At 35.6% G+C, this 19,870-nt stretch overlaps 1 protein-coding gene across 2 annotated transcripts in view; it reads right to left on the bottom strand.

Annotated features, from left to right (window-relative positions):
• Window positions 1–19,870, bottom strand: part of DNAH8 (dynein axonemal heavy chain 8) — a 491,513-nt gene that overhangs the window by 346,794 nt on the left and 124,849 nt on the right. For both annotated transcript variants that reach the window (XM_016431041.2, XM_016431044.2), the window contains exons 23-26: window positions 8,669–8,778; window positions 4,167–4,273; window positions 2,398–2,473; window positions 588–726 (exon numbers count right to left, since the gene is read on the bottom strand). In XM_016431041.2, the coding sequence (XP_016286527.1) occupies window positions 588–726; window positions 2,398–2,473; window positions 4,167–4,273; window positions 8,669–8,778 (432 nt within the window). The remainder of the gene's footprint in view (window positions 1–587; window positions 727–2,397; window positions 2,474–4,166; window positions 4,274–8,668; window positions 8,779–19,870) is intronic.

Genomic DNA, 19,870 nt, shown 5'->3' with positions numbered 1-19,870 from the left:
CACACTACTCACCAAAGCTGCTCTCAAAGATGTACAATGAGAAAGACCATATATATCTCTAGCCCTAGAAAACCATCCAGGAGAGCTTACTCAATTCTAGATCACGTTTCTACCACAGGAGAAGCAAAATGAAAGATTCCTTAACTTTTGTACAAGGAAATCACTTTAACCTTATTGCATTATGGTCCAAACAAATGAGGTCACCTACACATAGTTCTAAGGCCTGTTTTTAGTTTTCATTTCTGCTTATGAAATTTAGTGATCCATCAAATGAAAGGCTAACATACAGAAAGCTGGATTTGTATTTGAACAACATGAAAGATCCTCTTTTAAAATATGTAATTTAACAATAAAACAATCATAGGTCATTTTAAGGCAACGTAGCATATTTTAAATTATTTTCCTAATTATCTTTCCTAGACAATGTAATGAACTATTGTTGTGATCTCTTTAAGTCTATTTGCAGTTTGGAGATTCTATGATTCTATTGTTGTAGTTAAGAACATAAAAGCATAGACATCTTATATTTTAACATTTTAAATGCAAAAATTAGCTTTTATCCATCTTCCCCACTGCCCCTAAGCTACCGTGTGTTGGGGATACTGCTGCCTTCACATGTCGCACTTGCTGCTGTCCCCAGTGGGCCACTCCTCTACTCACTTCTAGAGTTAACTGGATCATGCGATTGATGGCTTGTTGAATATCATCCAAACTAGGAATCATTACCTACATGAAATAAAAACACTGATCTGTAGCTATGTCCTGCTCTTAGTTAGTTAATTACAAAGATTTTTATCCTTAAACCCAAAGAGTGCTTGGTCTATTTGAAGCTACTTGGTGGAGGAGCTGATAGAGCATCTGACATAGAGTCAAGAAGATTTGATTTCAAATCCTGCTTCAGACACTTACTAGCTAGGTGGTCTTGGACAAGTCACTTAGCATCCATTTGCTTCCATTTCCTTATCTGTAAAATGGGAATAATTATAGCACCTACCAACATTGTTGTGAAGATAAAATTCACCCATTAATGGAGGAAGAAACAAAGGCAGACAGAGGTTAAGTGATTTTGCTTGTGCCCCATGATTCCTTTTCAGATGCACAGATCTTACCACTGCATTTTGCTCTATAGTTTTAAATTATCTGTTTATAAAAATTGAACTTAGTTATGCCAAGTCATTAACTGATGAATGAATTTCTGAAGTTAAATTATAAGTTACTCCCAGAATTATTTGTACCCCACTGGCATATGTATGAAGTAACTTCACTTTTAAAAGAGATTTATCCAAATTTATACATGAAATTTAGTTGAGAATATTTTCATTTTAAAGTATTAAAAATTTTATGTTCCCAAATAAGAATTTTATAAACTATAAAATCCTTTATGTTCTAGACTTTCTTCTTTTAAAATAAAGAGGAAGAGTTCTGAATCCTTTAAAGGAATGAGAAAGGAGTAACACATTTTTTCTCCTCCTGCCTACTATCTGCACTTACCCTTTTCCTGTTTTTTGCTGTTGGCTTAGCTTTGGGGTTTTGGTATTTTGTACATTCACAAAGTGAAAGAGATGGATAAGTGATACACTTTCTCCAAGGGTAGGTACCCTTTAGGGTTCCTGTAGTGGACAGTGTGGGTCCCCTTTGATTGACTTATAGAAGGAAATGGCTAAGAGTACTCAGGATGGGAAAGCATGACTGAACTATAATGTGTAACATCAGAAGGTATTCCTCTCCAATGTGTATTCTATGCTGAAGAAAGCTCAAATCAATTTGACTGCTGTAAAGTAGAATGTGGAGGGGGTATACTTTGAGAGATTCATTGGTTTTTATTTCGGTCATTGGCATGCTTGAAGCAGAGTAGAAAGTCTTGATGGCAGAACAAAAGCTTTGATCTGATAGCCCTTCTTCTGCACCTCCAATATCTTTGTATGCAGTTAGTCTAAAACTGAAGTTCCTTAAATCAGCGAATCAGATGCTGACATGTGAAAATTGTTTATAAGTTTAAAAAACAATAAAACATCTCTTTTTTATGTTGAGGGATATTTAATATGTCAAGAAAGCTTTTGCAACCTATAAAAATCATTATTCTTTAAATCAATGGTTCTTAACATATAGTTCAGGGACCTGTGGGTATCCATAATACCCTTTTCAAGTGTTCAATGAGGTCAAGTTTTTTTCCATAGTAATACTTAGATGTTTTAATTTCTAATACTATACATATTGATAGATACAACCCATGTAAACAAAAGTACTTTGGAGAGTTCTCAATAATTTTTAGGAGTGTCAAAGATTCCTGAGACAAGAAGTTTGAAAATTACTGTTTCAATATTCAGTTTATCCATTTTGTTTCTTATAAGCTTATGCAAAATGATCTTATAATTATGAATATCAAATACAACTTACCACATTAGGAATAGCAAGATGTACTTCAGTTTGTATAAAAGAAATAATGTCTTCAGATTTTTTTCGCCCAAAAGTGCTGTAATTAAGATGGAAATTTCTACATGACTCCATCCTAAGCTAATCAGTACAGTACTGAATACTACTAAAATTTCAATTATATAATTCTATCTTTAAAACAGAAAATACCAAGTTACTTTGAAGAAAAAAATATACAATCATAAAACTAAGAAAAAAATGTGATGAGCAAGTCTTACCTTCCTATAAGTGAAATATTACATTGAAAGGTATTTTTATTTTGCTTATATGGCCAAGTAAACAAAATTACAAAGGATAAAGTATTCCTATTTAGATTTGAACATAAAGTGATAATCAGTAAATCAGTAAAAATAAATGTCACATACACATATATATTTATATGCACACATATACCACTGATGTGTATGTGTTCTACTGTTTGGGAATGAATTATTTTGGCAACAGGTAAGAATTGTTTTGAAATGGAGACAGGGCTAAGGGTCTAAGGACTATTATTTTCTGCAAAACAAGATGAGAGGAAATCAAGACCTGTTGAGTTTCATCTTTCTGTTGGCTTTCCACCTATTTTCAGTGGTAATAAAGATAGATTTGTTCCAAAAGAAATCCAAAGTCTCCCTATCTGTGCTTGTTCAAATCCTACCTATTCTTCAATTCCTAGTTTTAGTTCTCTTCTAACAGTTCATTTCCATACAGAATTTCATAAAGCACAGAGTTCCTTCCTCACAATAACTCTGTGAAATGTTATTTTCATGAGAAACCTCTACTACAGGCCTAATCTGATGTTTCATGGTGCTGGATTTCCTGAAGACTATTTCAATAGAACATAAGTTCTATCAGATTTTACTAAACTGAAATGGATTAAAAAATAAGCTAGATGTCTGTCATTTGGGAAACAATTTACAACCCTATTACATTTAAAGAGATTCATCACCAATGGGATGAGTGACGAACGGGTGGAATTTTTTTTGGCCACAGCAGCTCATTAAACTATCATCCTAAGCATGAAAGACTTTTAATGAGCATCAGTGAAGAGGGTAACTACATGGAAGAAATCCTTGAAGTATTGATACAGATATGAGAAAACTCAGGCTCTAATCTAAATCAACTGTAATTACAAAACAAATGGCAAAGCAGAAACTTAAAATTTAAATCTTTTTAATTCTAGGTTAAATGCCCTTTTTCCAGCAACATGCTTCCTGATCTCCCCAAGGAGGTAGTCCTCTATATTTCTCATTTATATTTGCCACTTTCTAATTCAAATTATAGTTATTTGCATATAGAGAGACACATATGCATGTCTCTCACCTCTATTATATCTGTTTGGATAAATATAAAATATGAATCTTTTATTTTTGATATCTTCACCAAGCATGTCTCTTAATAAATTTCTATTGAATTCATTAGTGATCAGGAAGATATTCTTCTTCTATCCTTCATTTGTTTCATACTAAAATTGATTTAATTCATGAATATGTATAGTGAATGCCATGTATCTCTTGTAGGATTCTTTGATTCACATAGTTCTGAATTGTCTGCTTATTTTCAAAACACCATTAAAAAAAAAGGTTATTTCTTGGCACATTTTGCTTAAAGTACTAAAGATCATGTAAAAATTTAAAAACATATACAAAACTAACTGATTTTGGCTCCTACATTCATGATTCTATGATTTCTACAATGTTATGCTATTTTAATTATTACTTAATGAATTGTAAAAAATATTTCCAACTTACCCTGTAACAAGTACTCTTCTTTTCATGGTATCCAAAGATAACCTTGTAGCTTTTTGAAGACTGTCTAATAATTGGTGACTAAAATATGCATATATCTCTTTACATTCCTGAAAAAAAACAATACCATTATATACTGCACTCAGACAATTGAAAATCAATTTTCTCAAAATGAAAATCCTAATAAAGTAACAAAATTAAATATAGAAAATGAGATAATGAAAATAAATTAGAGTCATCTTATAGAAAATGAAATTTTGCTTTTCAACTCCTTTTCTATTTTTCATTATACCACATGCATTTATCATTGGGATAAATCAATTGCCAAATTTATTCATAAAACTTTAGTGAAGGACCCTAAGAACTATTGCTCATTTTCCAGAGGAGAAAAATGAGGCTTCAAGGAGTCAAATGGCATATCTAAATTCCTATGGCTAGTGACTAAGGCCAGAACAGAATCCAAGACCTACACTCCTGATAGTTTAATGTTCTTTCCAGTGAATCATAATTTCTTCTTTCTGAAATTTTGAAGTACAGATCACAAGTGACTGCTATCACTGCCTGTGCCTTCACCCTTACTTTCTCCATGTCCACACTTTTCCAGGACACCCAGGAAGAAAGGAAGAACAGAAAATGAAACATCCCTATTTGTCAGAATACAATTATGGCCCAGAATTACCTATCACACAAACACCGCCGTGGATAAACTTTTGTCTTCATTCCCTCGGGGTGAACGGGAACCCCTCTCTACTATTGCCATTATTCTAGGTATTGGTGGTCTTGCTGCCGGCATTGGCACCGGCACCACCGCTCTCCTACAGACCCAACACATTACAGCTTTACATTCTGCTATGACATCTGACCTTGAAGTCCTAGAAAAATCTGTTTCTGCTTTAGAGAAATCCCTATCCTCCCTCTCAGAAGTTGTACTACAGAATAGACGAGGCCTCGACCTGCTTTATTTAAAAGAAGGGGTATTGTGTGCAGCCCTTAAAGAAGAATGTTGCTTTTATGCTGACCACACGGGCGTAGTTAGAGAGTCAATGGCAAAATTAAGAGAACGCCTAGCCCTTAGAAAAAAGGAGGCCGAGGCCAAAGAAGGATGGTACAATAATCTTCTGAGAAGCTCCTCTTGGCTTTCTACCCTAATTCCCACGATAATAGTTCCCTTTATTATCATCCTCCTAATCCTCACCTTTGGCCCTTGGGCTTTCCAATGCCTGACTGGATTTATCAAAGGATTTATCAAATCAAATATTGACTCAGCCCTTGTCAAGTACCCTACGGTCCAATATCATCGTATCGAAATAGCAGATACTGACCAACCACACACCCCGTTTGATACCGATCGTCTCCAATTTAATAGCAGGGCGGTAACCCAATGACGGGAATAGCACAGGTCCTCTACCCCTGATGATCGAGTAACTCCCCCTGTGTAGCCTAAGACAGGGGCCGTCGCTGCGGTCCTGACTTAATAACCTTCCCTCTAATAAAAAAGAAAGGGGGAATTGTCAGAGACCATGTGTGGGGCAAAAACTTATGACCAAGAATAAGATAATTGTCAGAGACTATGTGTGGGGAAAAACTTATGACCAGGAACGAGATAAGGGTTTCTGAGAATATGAGCAAATAGGTTACCTCCTGGAAACTGGCGTCGTTAAGACCAACGGCCACAAACCATAAAAATTCTTCACATTCCCTTTCTATTACAACCTGTCCTTAATCACCACCACCCCCCCCCCCCCCCCCCGCTACTTCAAGTGTATATATTCTCGCCCTGCGCCTGCAATAAACGAGCCTTGCCACTATCAGACAGACTCTCTGTCTTTCTTGCGTGCTTGGTCTCCCCTCTCTCCCCCTATGGTCTTTTAGGTGGCTGCTTCACGGACCCCACAATTGTATCTGGCGGGACCCGGATACCTATTCTTCCTCTCAGGACTAGAAGGCACTTCAGAAGAGGTAATAGGAGTAGGAATAGCAAACATTTATATAATACTTTAAGGTTTACGAAATGCTTTACAAATATGACATCTGATCCTCACCTGAGAGATAGATCCTATTATCATTCTCATTTTATAGCTGAGGGAGACAGAGATTAAGCTATTTGCCCAAGGTCACATAGCTAAGTATCTGAGGTTGGATTTGAACTCAGGTCTTCTTGCCTCCAGATCCAATGATCAATCCATTGTGCCACCTAGCAATCTCTGTTAAACCAAATTTTCTGCCCCATTGCTGAATTATAACAGTAACTTTCACATAATTTTAATTCTCAAGGACAGGATGAAACCATCTCCTCCCTGGCAAGCTCATCCTGGAAATTTTGGGTAGCTCTTCCATGAACTCATCAATTCTAAGAGAAATGTCTTATCAAGGAATGTAAAAGCACTAACATGCATCACTACTGACTGAGCCCCTTCCCTATTCTAGATTGTGCCCATTTGTTTTAGATTGTAGTAGGTCTTCAAAAGTATAATGAAGTTAGATTGTGAATCTCTCTTGGTCTTCCTAAATGAGATTTTCCTTTGTTGTGAATGAGGTAATACATCCTGAAAGGTAGCATAGTAAGTATTCAACTTTGCTTGATTAATAAGTAGGTCTTGGGGCTATGTATTATAGTTGCTCTTGAACTTCTGGTGTACACTAAACACTTGGAGAACTTAATGATTTGGGTGCAGGCTGAGGATGGTCTGAGCTCCTTCATGGAAGAAGCTGTAGGGCATAAATGATAATAATAACTGACATTTCTAGACACTCAAAGGTTTGAAAAATGCTTTACACACAGTCTATTTTTTATCTCATTGATCCTCACTGGTATGGGGGGTAGAGGGTTCACTAGACATCCCAAGTCAAAAGAGTACATGAGGAATTTCCCAATCCTGGTACCCTGCAGTGATGGCAAAAGAAAGCAAGCCCTGATGCAAACTGCATGATCAAAGGCCTTCCGTTTTAGGAGCAGTTCCTCTAGCTTTCTGATAAGCACAGATTCCATTTGCATCTCAAAAATCAATTCACCCTCCTTTATGATCAAGAACACCAAACAAAGGATTGGAGGATGGCTGAAATGGGTTTTGTGAAGTTAGCAGCTGTGGAGAGAGAAGAAGATCAATTTGTCGGCTGACTCAAGAATAGACTGGAGAAGGGAAAGGCTTAAGGCAGCAAAGAACATTATATAATATTTGAAGCCTAAGATGATGAAAGCATACACCAGCATTGTGGCAGTTTTGGAAGAGAGAAAGAAACAAAGGCTGCAAAGCCACAAAGGTTTCAAAGATGATGACAGCAGAAATGGATAGATAAAACAAGGGGTTTCAGAGAATGGACGACCCCTGGACATGTTTCTAGGTGGTAGGGAAAGCAGAGAGTAGTTAGGGAGTGACTGAAGATTAATGAAGGAGAAAGGATAAGAGAAGGGGCAATTCACTAGAAATGAGATGGGAAGGGATCACTTGTGCTTTAGAGGTGTTTATTCTGGGCAGGAGAAAGGCCTTTCCATTTGAAAGAGGTGAAGGAGAAGATAGTTGCAGAAGACATCTGAATGGTATGAAATGAAGAACAGAAAATGTCAGTAGCTCTTTATTTTTTTATTCTCCCTCTTTTGGAATTGATATGAGTCATTTCTAAGACTTTGGTATCTTCCTTTCTTTCAAATACATTGAGAAGCAATCTCTCAATACCTTCAAAATTGTGTTGCTAGAATAGACCAAGATTACACAAAAAAAGGTCAATTCTGGAGGCAACACAATTTTGAAGGTTGCAGTGAATGAAGTTTACAGAAGTAGAAAGAGAACTATGACAGCATGGCATCACATAAGTAAACAGAAGATATGCTGTAGAGAAGGGAATATTCACATAAACATAAAACCACAGAAACTGAGACTCAGAAGAGGCCTTGGAGGCCATCTAGTCCAACACTTCCCTTTTACAATATTACTATTAAGTAATCATCAAATCTCTATATGGAGATTTCCAGTGAGGGTAAACCCACTACCTTTTTTGCAAGAGTCCACTCTACATTGGGTCAACTTTAATTGATAGAAAACTCTTCATTCCATCAAGTCTAAATTTTTTCCTCTGCAATTTCAATCCAATCTTCCTAGTTCTCACTGAAGGGGCCAAGGAAAACATGCCTAATTTCTCTTCCACATGACAGAACTTCAAATGGTAAGAGATTCCTTTACTGTTGGTGGCCAGGGCTGGGGGGGATGGATGGATGTGGATATGATTATGTTTATGAACGTATCATATACTGTAAACATGTGCAGACTTTGTTTTTTTCCTGTAAAAAAGGAAGTGTTATGGTAGAAGTAATAGCCTCTGCAAACCAACTTTAACTTTACTTAAATTCATTTCTAATTCATTGCTTCTACCATAACAGTATTGCTATTTTGTCTGTGTAGATCCTCTTGGAGGAAAAGGGAGGAACTAGTTGACATTTTGAGTTATTTCCAGTTCAATAACTTTATAGTCCTATGAAACTGTGAGTTTATTTATTTAGCAACAAATACCTTTTTAAATTCATCTTCCTTTTCATTATCATCGGCATCACTCAAGTTTTCATCTTTATGTTCCTCTCCTTCAGCTCCCTCAGCTCCAAAAGCCACATGTTTATGTTGTTCTATAAGTAAAAATATTTAGTAACAATACTATGCAGCACATTACTGTATATTATAAAACTAGAATTTGAAATTTTAAAATTTATACTTTCAAAAGTACCCAGATGAGATATCCACATTCTTTTAGCTACAATCATGGGGGATGGAGAAGTTCAGCCTCCTTTCTTGCCATATACCTCAGAGTCTATCATAAGTTACTATTATTATGCTCCCTTAGTCCCCAGCTTAATCATGGGGCCTTAGGGGAGTAGTGGCTACCACAATTGCTGAACCAAGATAAGTCTAAAGGATGCTACCCAGATTCAGTAGGTAATTAAGTCAGCTGTCTTTAGTGCTATTATACCTGGGTCAGCCCAACCAAATCTTTCGTAAAGTTATAGTACCATATAGAAGAGAGAGGAGAAGAGTAAAATAGTTAAAGCTTTGAGAAAATTTCAGGAGTTTAGCTATAGTGGTCTGAGGTATTTCTCTTTACAACCAAATGCAGAAAAGGAAAACTATTAAATGTATCCTTTTCAGATCACAATGCAATCAAAATTATATTCAATAAAGAGCCATGAAAACATTTAAGAGTAATTGGAAACTAAATTGTCTAATTCTAAAAAATAAGTGGGTCAAAAACATATCATAGATACAGTAATTTCATTAAAGAGAATGACAAAATGACAAAAATTAGATAACATATTAAAATGTATGGGATGCAGCCAAAGTAGTACTTATGAGAAAATATATGTATACATATATATATATATATGTATGTGTATTTACATCAATAAAAAACAGAAAGAGCAGATCAATGAACTGGGCATACAAGCAAAAACTAGAAAAAGGACAAATTAAAAATCTCCAATTAAACACCAAAATGGAAATCTTAAAAATGAAAGGAGAGATTAATAAAATAAAAAAATGGAACTAATAAAACTAGGAGCTGGTTTTATGTAACAACTATAAAATAGATTAAACAATTAGTAAATTTTATTTTAAAAAAGAAAACCAAATTACTAGTATCACAAATAAGAAGGGTGAATTCACTGCCAAAGAAGAGGAGGAAATTAAAGCAATTATTAGGAGCTAGTACCAATTATATGCCAGTAAATCTGACAGTCTAAGTGAAATGAATGAATATTTCCAAACATATAAATTGTCCAGATTATCAGAAGAGGAAATAAAACACCACTATCTAAGAAAAAGAAATTGAATAAGCTATTAATGAACTCACTAAGAAAAAACCTTAGATGTTTCATAAGTGAATTCTATCAAATCTTTTAAGTACAATTAATTCCAATACTACATAGATTATTTGGGAAAGTAGACAAAGAAGGAGTCTTGCCAAATTTCTCTTTAGTGCAAATATGTACTTTTACCTAAACCAGGAAGAGCAAAAATAAGAGAAAGAAAACTAAACACCAATCTCCATAATGAATATTGGTGCAAACCTCAAAATAAAAATGCTCCCAAGGAGATTACAACAATGTTTCATAAAATAGACTCTAACCAGGTAGGACTTATATCAGGAATGCAGAGCTAGTTTGACATTAGGAAAATGATCAGCATAATTGAACATATCAATAACAAAATCAACAGAAGTCATATGACTACCTCAATAGGTGCAGAAAAATCTTTTGACAAAATACAACATGCATTCCTATTAAAAACACTAGAAAGCATTTGAATCAATTGATCTTTCCTTAAAATAATCTGAAAGCATTCGCAAGTATTTTCTATAATGGGATAAGATAGAAGTCTTTCCTATAAGATGAGATGAAGCAAGGATGCCCCCTTGTGACTACTATTATTCAATATTGTTCAAAAATGCTAGCTATAGAATTTAGAGGAAAAAAAGAAGAAATTAGAATAGGCAACAAGGAAATAAACTATCACAAAGATAGCCAGGTCTATCCCAAGCACCAGAGAAGCACCACACTGCAAGTTTGGAACAGTACTCACTCCAAATCATAAGAATAACAGCCTCAGTAGACAAACAAGGTAGTGAGGGGGAGAAAATAACAACCAGAAAAATGAGCAAAATAAAAAACTCTAACCTTAGAAAGTTGCTTTAATAACAGACAAGAGCCAAACTCAGAAGAAGACAACAATGGAAAAAAGAAACATGAAGCCTCAAAGATAAGTAAAATGTCAGACCCTAAAACAGCTTTTGGAAGAACCTGAAAAAGAAGTTAAAACTCAAAAGAACAAAATTAAATGACAGAAATATTCAACAACTTGGAAGCAATAATAAGTTAGATGGGAATGGATGCCCCCTCCCCCCCCCAAAAAAAAACTATTGAAGAAACCAACTTCTTAAAGATTAGAATGGGACAAATAAAAATGGGAAAAAAAACTGAAGAAAATAATTCTCTAATAACTAGAATAGGCCAAATGTAAGGAGAGGCAAACAACCACTGAAGAAAACAACTACCTAATGAGTAGAATGGGTTAAATGGAAAAGATAAAAAGCTCAAGGAGGAAAATAGCTCTCCAAAAAACTAGAATCCAGAAAACAGAAGCTAATAGCTCCACAAGGCATTAGAAAACAACAAGAAAGTTAAAAGAAGAAAACAATAGAAAATCTGAAATGTTTCACTGGAAAAAGAAAGCTAGAAAATAGATCAAGGAGAGACAATCTAAAAATCATCAAAATATCTGAAAGCTATGATAAGAAACAGAGCCTGGACACCATATTACAAAAAGTCATTGGAGAAAAAAATGCCTTGCTATCCTTAAAAAAGAGGGCAAAACAGAAACTGAAAGAAAACCAATCATCTCCTAAAAGAGGGGTAGACTCAGGATGGCAGCTTAGGAGTGTGTGAAATGGAAATTTAAGGGGACCTTGAACTATCAAGGTATCTCTTCTTTAGCCACTTTTTCAAAATAAGACCAGGGAGAACCACCAATTAAAATACAATGTTTTATTGACAGACAGAGAGACAAGAGAGAGAGAAACAGAGACAGACAGACAGACAGATAGACAGACAGACAGAGAGAAAAATGGGACACTGTCTCTAGTCACTGACCCAAGACAAATGACCCCCTGCAAAGGTTTGCAGAGAAATGTGGGGAACTGCCTCAAGTCAATGACCTAAGACAGATGCCAGAAATTGTACAGAAAAATCTCTTATAGGAAAATCCTGATACAATCAAGCCTCCCTGAAAGAATTATAACATTTTTATAAGGGATGGAGACAAGTTTTAATCAAGAAATAAAGGACAGAAATATTATACAAAGAGAGGAGTTCAGGGCTGGATTACTTGGGGGAGGCTGATGTTTTACAATTGATACAAGAAGATCATTCAAGCCATGGGGCCTGACCACCTGGGAGAAGCCTCTGATACAATGGGAGAAACTTCTAAGACAAAAGGGTACTTAAGATTTGATTACTGGGTACTTTAGGGTCTAAGACAAGGCCAGTCTAAGGCAAAATCCATAGACTCAACCCAAAACACTTACAGGTCATAAGACATTTGTCCTGCAGGGAGAAGGAAGGGGGTAGGGTAATCTTGTCCTGAAGGAAAAGAATGGAAGGTGGGAAACAGCTTCACTAACTTCTTGAAGATATTACCTTGAGAATAACACAGTAATCTCTCTCTCCACACAGGAGCAGCAAAAGTTGAAACCTCTCTGACTATCCTTCCATACCAATCTTTTAAAAAACACTTCAAAAAACACAAAAATCTAAACTCAACAAAAATATGGAGCCAGGGGACATCTGGGTAGCTCAGTAGATTGAGAGCCAGGCCTAGAGATGGGAGATCCTAGGTTCAAATCTGGTCTCAGACACTTCCCAGCTGTGTGACCCTGAGCCCCATCGCCTCCCCCCAATTGCTTAGCCCTTACCACTCTTCTGCCTTGGAACTAATACACAATATTGATTCCAAGATGGAAGGTAAAGATTTTTATTTTTTTAAAAAGTTGGAGTCACAGGACTCTCCTGCTGAACACAATGTAAAAGGTAGGTAGAGAGAGTCAATTTCCATAGTATGAGGGAGAGACTGGACACCACTCCCCCACCTACTAAGCTGAGACCTTTGATCTGACTATGGGATTTCTGGTTGGGGGCTGCAACCACAATAAAGTACTTCAGATCTACCAGGTGAGGTCCAAGGCTCTAGCAATGACTAGCAGGGAGGAATATGGGTGGAGAGGAGAATCTGCTTGGGAACTCTCAGCCTCCTCAGCAGCAGGTTATAGTGAAGACTTGGCCTCTGGGCAGATTATCATGGCAGGTCAGCTCAACTAGTCTAATTCAGTATAGGAGCAGAAGAGAGAGAAGACTAAAGATTCCCTCCAGGGCAGGGCAGCTGAAGCACCCTGTTCCAGTAGGCCAACAGAGAGGCAAGTTTACAGTACACAGCATAAAAAGTAGAGGCTATTATGAGAATCTTTTTTTTTTAAGGAAGAAATGATTGAAAGCTTCTGTAGGGATAAAGACCAAGGAAAAGAAGGAATAGAGAAAAATGGGATCCAACAAACTTCAAGCAAAGCCCGAAAAATCCAGGGAATTCGACTCAAGGTCTGGAAGAGCTAAAAAAAAAAGAATTAAAAAAATAAAAAATGACAGGTTGAAGAAAAATGGGAAAAGGAAAACGACAGCTTAAAAAGCAAAATAGGTCATCTGGGAACAGAGGCAGATGGATTAAAACAAGAAAATGGTGTTTTAAAAGCCAGAATTGACCAACTGGGAAATGAGGGGGAAAAGTCAAAGGATGAAAAGAATGACTTGAAAAGAATAATGAACCAGTTGGAAAAAAGAGAATGAAAAGATCATGGAAGAAATACAGTCTTTAAGAATTAGAAATAAGTAATGACATGCTAATGATTTCACAAAATATCAAGAAACAATAAAACAAAATCAAAAGAATGAAAAAATAGAATAAGTTATGAAATACCACATTGAAAAAAATAACTGACCTGGAAACCAGATCCAGGAGAGGCAATTTAAGAATCCTTCGACTACCCAAAAGTCAAGATAAAAAAAAAAGCCTAGACATTATACTATAAGAAATTATCTAAGAAAACTCCCCTGATATTCTTGAAGAGGGTAAAATAGATTGAAAGAATCCACAGATCATGTCCTGCATCAAACCCCCAAATTATAATTCCCAGGAATATTATAACCAAGTTCAAGAGCTTCCATGTCAAGGAGAAAATACTACAAGCAGGTAGAAAGAAACAATTCAGATACTGTGGAGCTCCAGTTAGCATCTCCTAAAAGAGACACTGAAACAAAACATCCTAAAATAGTTTAGCAAAATTAAAAAACTCCCAGTCCAAGGAAAAAGTATTGTAAGCAGCCAGAAACATTTCAAATATTGTGGCACCACAGTTAGGATTATCCAAGATCTGGCAGTCATTACAGTGGAGAAGATAGAGGTATGTGGCAAGTAGTGCTTACTCTTGACTCTCATTGAAATTAGCATAAAAATAGGAATAACATTATCATTTAGCTATAGAAAGCTACATTACTACATAAGGAAACAGGAGAAAAAGGAGAATGAATGGGTAGGGGTGAGGAGCAGTGAACAAACCAAAAAGAGGGTGAACTGGGGGATGTGGTGTTTAAAAGCAAAATATTTATGAACAGAGAAAGGCTGAAAGGAGAGGGAGAGAAGTGTAAACAGAAGGAAAATAAGACGAAGAGAAACACAATTAGTAATCATCATTGTGAATGTGAATGGGACAAATTAATCCATAAAATAGAAAAGGAGAGTGGATTAAAAACCAAAATCCTAGAATAAGTTGTCTATAAGACAGATTTAAAACAGGAAGAAACTGCATAAAAAGTAAATGCTATTATGAGAATCTTTTATGCTTCAGCCAAAAAAAAATTTTAGCTCTATTTTTTTTAGGTATTTTTCCATGTTTACATGATTCATTTTCTTTCCCTCTTCTCTTCCTTCCTTCCCCTCTCCAGGAGCGGACAAGTAATTCCACTGGATTATACAAATGTTATCACTTGGTACCTATTTCCATATTACTCATTTTTATAATAGAGTAATTAAAAAAAAACTCCAAATCATATGCCCACATAAACAAGTGATGTCATATGTTTTTCTTCTCCATTTCTACTCCTATAGTTCTTTCTCTTGATGTGGCTATTATGCGTTCCTCAGGATTGTCCTGGATTATCGCATTGCTACAAATAACTTAAGTCCATTACCCATTACACTGGAATATTCCAAAATGTTTCAGTTTCTGTGTACAATGTTCACCTGGTTCTGCTCATTTAACATGGAGGTCTTTCCAATTCATATAGAAAACAAGAAGTTCATCATTCCTTATACCACAATAGTGTTCCATCACCATCATATATGACAATTTGTTGAGCCATTCCCCAAACAAGAGTCACTCCCCTCATTTTCCAATTTTTTTGTCACCACACACCAAAGAGTGCTGCTATGAATATTTTTGTACAATCCTTTTTTATTATCTTTTTGGGGTACAAACCCAGTAGTGGTATATCTGGATCAAAAGACATGTATACTTTTAAAGTCCTTTGGGCATAATCCTAAATTGCCTTCCAGCATGGTTGGATCAATTCACAACTCCACCAGCAATACATTAGTGTCCCAATTTTGCCACAACCCTCCAACATTTACTATTTTCCTTATTTATTTTCCTTTGTTGTACTGGCCAATCTGCTAGGAGTAAGGTGGTACCTGAGAGTTGTTTTTATTTGCATTTCTCTAATTAGGAAGGAGTGATTATTGATAGTTTTTATTTCTTCATCTGAAAACTGCCTATTCAGGACCTTTGACGATTGGTCACTTGGGAAATGGCTTGATTTCTTGTACATTTTACTTACTTGCTTAAAAAAATGAGAAATTAGACCTTTATCAGAGGTTTTCATTATAATCTTTCCCTAGTTTGTTGATTTCCTTCTAATTTTGGTTGCACTAGTTTAGTTTGTACAAAAAAAAATTAATTTGATGTAACCAAAGTTATTCATTTTATATTTTGTAATGTTCTCTACCTTTTGCTTGGTCTTAATTTTTTTCCTTTCCCACAGATCTGATAGGTATACTACTCTATGCTCACCTAATTTGTTTATGATTTCACTCTTTACATTTATTTATCCATTTTGAATTTATCTTGTTATATAGGGTGTAAGATGTTGATATAAACATAATTCTTTCCATACTATTTTCCAATTTTCCCAGCAGTTTTTATCAAGAGTTCTTTTCCCAAAAGCTGGGATCTTTGGATTTATCAAACACTAGCTTACTAAGGTCATTTACTCCTAGTATATTCCATTAATTGACCCTTCTATCTGTTAGCCAGTACCATATTGTTTTGATGACCACTGCTTTATAGTACAGTTTAAGATCTGGTTCTGCTAGGCCACCATCCTTCACAATTTTTTTCCATTAGTCCTGTTGATATTCTTGATCTTTTGTTTTTCCAGATGAATTTTGTTATAATTTTTCCCATTCTATAAAAAATAGTTATTTAGTTTGATCTATATGAAACTGTAAGTAAATTAATTTAGGTCAGAGTGTAATTTTTATTATATTAACTCATCCTTCCCATGAGCAATTAATGCTTTTCCAACTTCACACAACATTGTGTGAAAAGTGTTTTATAGCTGTGATCATATAATTCCTTTTTTTTGTTTTGGCAGATATATTCCTAAATATTTTATATTTTATATTGTCTACAGTGATTTTAAATGGAGTTTCTCTTTCTAAGTCTTGCTGCCAAATTTTATCAGAAAGATACAGAAATGCTGATGATTTTTGTGGATTTATTTTGTACCCTGAAACTTTGCTGATGTTATTATTTCCACTAGCTTTTAGTTGATTTTCTCAGATTCTCTAAGTATACCATCCTATCATCTGCAAAGAGCGATAATGTAGTTTCCTCAATGCCTACTTTGATCCATTCAATTTCTTTTTCTTCTCCAATTGCTACTGTTAGAATCTCTAGAATGATATTAAATAGTAGTGGTGATAATGAGCATCCTTGCTTCACTTCTGGTCTTACCTTTTTCCTGTGTGTCTACCTTGCTTCACTTCTGGTCTTACCTTTTTCCTGTGTGTCTACCTGCTTCATGTGTGTTTCTTGTGAAGAAAATATGGTGGGATTTTGGTTTTTAATACATTCTGATATCTGCTTCTGTTTTATGGGTGAGTTCATCCCATTCACATTCACAGTATTTTGATTTCCTCTTTTAATCTTCCCTTTCTCCTTTCATTCTTCCCCTCCACACCAGTGTTTTGGTTTTAATCAGTTCCCTTTTCCCCCTCCCTTATTTTACTCTCCTTCCCAGTACCTCCCTACTTATTACCCTTTCTATTTCTCTTCAGGGTCTTTTAATCACCCCCTCAATTTTTCCCTCCCTTATATTACTACCCTCCCCACACTTATTCCCCCTTTTTTTATTCCCCTTCTACTTCTCAATAGGTTAAGATGGTATTCCATACTCCAATAAATCTGGCCTGTTCTTATCTCTCTGAACAGATTCCAATGAGAGTGTCACCACCCTCATCCTCCCCTTTTATATTATTTTATATTACATAGCATTCTTCCCCTCTTCCCCCATGCCTCTTTATGTGGTATAATTTACCCCATCTCCCCTCTCCCTTTTCCATTTCTCTTAGTACAATCTTCATTTTCCCCTAATTTTTTCACATATCATCCTAAATAGCTTAATACCATACCCTCTGCCTATGCATATTTCTTCTATCTACTATGGCAATGAAAACAATTTAAATTTTTTTTAATTTTTAAATATTTTTCCATGTTTATGTGATTCTTTTTCTTTCCCTCCCATCTTCCCCCATTACTTCCAGAGCCAACAAGCAATTCCACTGGGTTGTACAAATGTTATCACTTCATACCTATTTCCATAGTATTCATTTTTCCTATAGAGCAATATACCCATATATATAAATGATAAGTGATAAGTCATATGTTTTTCTTTTATGTTTCTATTCCCATAGTTCTTACTCTCAATGAGAATAGCATTCTTTCTCATAAGCTCAATGAAAAGAATTTTTAAGTTACAGGTATCGTTTTTCCATAAAGGAGTATAATCAACCTGACCTTATTGAAGTCCTTAAATTTTTTTCTCTTTCTTATTTACCTTTTTATGGTTCTCTTGAATTTTGTATTTATACATGAAATTTTCTGTTTAGTTCTGGGTTTTCTCTTCATGAATGCTTGAAAATCTTCTATTTTGTTAAATGCCCATATTTTCCCCTCAAAGTATACAGTCAGTTTTGATAGATAGGGAATTCTTGGTAGTAGACCCAGTTCTCTTGCCCTCTGGAATATCATATTCCAAATCTTGTGGTCCTTCAATGTAGACGATACCAGATTCTTTGTAACCCAGACTGGAGTTCCATGATATTTGTGCTGTTTCTTTCTGGCCTCTTGCAGTATTTTCTCCTTGGCCTGGAAGCTCTTGAAGTTGTCTATAACATTCAAGGGAGTTGTCATTTGGGGATTTAACTTAAGAGGGTGATCTGTAGATTCTTTCAAAGTCTATTTTGCCCATATTTCAAGAATATTCAGGCAGTTTTATCGTATAATTTCTTGTAATAGGGTGCCTATGTGTTTTTGTTGTTGTTCATGGCTTTCAGGTAGTCCAATAATTCTCAAGTTGTCTCTCCTGCATCTATTTTCCAGGTAGGTTGTTTCTTTTTTTTCCAAGAAATTTCATGTTTTCTTCCGTTTTTTTTTTTCATTCTTTTGATTTTATTCTTTCTTTTTTTTAAATATATTTTATTTGATCATTTCCAAGTATTATTTGTTAAAGACATTGATCATTTTCTTTTCCTCCCCCCCAACCCCAACAGTCTCTCCTCTGTCATGTCCCCTCAACCGCTGTATTCTGGCAGTTGCTTTTCCTCGGTGTTTCCACTCCCATAGTTTATCCTTTGCTTATGAATAGTGTTTTTTTCTCCTGGATCCCTGCAAATTGTTCAGGGACATTACACTGCCATTAATGGAGACGTCCATTACCTTCGATTATACCACTGTGTATTAGTCTCTGTGTACCATGTTCTCCTGGTTCTGCTCCTCTCGCTCTGCATCACTTCCTGGAGGTTGTTCCAGTCTCCATGGAACTCCACTTTATTATTCCTTTTAGCACAATAGTATTCCATCACCAACATATACCACAATTTGCTCAGCCATTCCCCAATTGATGGGCATCCCCTCGTTTTCCAGTTTTTGGCCACCACAAAGAGGGCAGCTATGAATATTTTTGTACAAGTCTTTTTGTCCATTATCTCTTTGGGGTACAGACCCAGCAGTGCTATGGCTGGATCAAAGGGTAGATATTCTTTTGTCACCCTTTGGGCATAGTTCCAAATTTCCCTCCAGAATGGTTGGATCAGTTCACAGCTCCACCAGCAATGAATTAATGTCCCTACTTTGCCACATCCCCTCCAGCATTCATTACTTTCCTTTGCTGTTATGTTAGCCAATCTGCTAGCTGTGAGGTGATACCTCAGAGTTGTTTTTATTTGCATCTCTCTGATTATAAGAGATTTAGAACACTTCTTCATGTGCTTGTTAATAGTTTTGATTTCTTTATCTGAGAACTGCCTATCCATGTCCCTTGCCCATTTATCAATTGGAGAATGGCTTGATTTTTTGTACAATTGATTTAGCTCTTTATAAATATGAGTAATTAAACCTTTGTCAGAGGTTTCTATGAAGATTTTTTCCCAGTTTGTTGTTTCCCTTCTGATTTTAGTTACATTGGTTTTGTTTGTAGAAAAGCTTTTTAGTTTGATGTAGTCAAAATTATTTATTTTACATTTTGTGATTCTTTCTATGTCTTGCTTGGTTTTAAAGCCTTTCCCCTCCCAAAGGTCTGACATGTATACTATTCTGTGTTTACCCAATTTACTTATGGTTTCCTTCTTTATGTTTAAGTCACTCACCCATTTTGAATTTATCTTGGTGTAGGGTGTGAGGTGTTGATCTATTCCTAGTCTCTCCCACACTGTCTTCCAATTTTCCCTGCAGTTTTTGTCGAATAGTGGATTTTTGTCCCAAAAGCTGGGATCTTTGGGTTTATCGTATACTGTCTTGCTGAGGTCTCTTTCCCCCAGTCTATTCCACTGATCTTCCTTTCTGTTTCT

This window comes from Monodelphis domestica, chromosome 2, assembly GCF_027887165.1.
Source record: "Monodelphis domestica isolate mMonDom1 chromosome 2, mMonDom1.pri, whole genome shotgun sequence".
In the NCBI taxonomy this organism is placed as follows: Eukaryota; Metazoa; Chordata; class Mammalia; order Didelphimorphia; family Didelphidae; genus Monodelphis; species Monodelphis domestica.
Note: the sequence above shows the minus strand (reverse complement) of the source record. Positions and strands in the feature narration are given on the sequence as shown.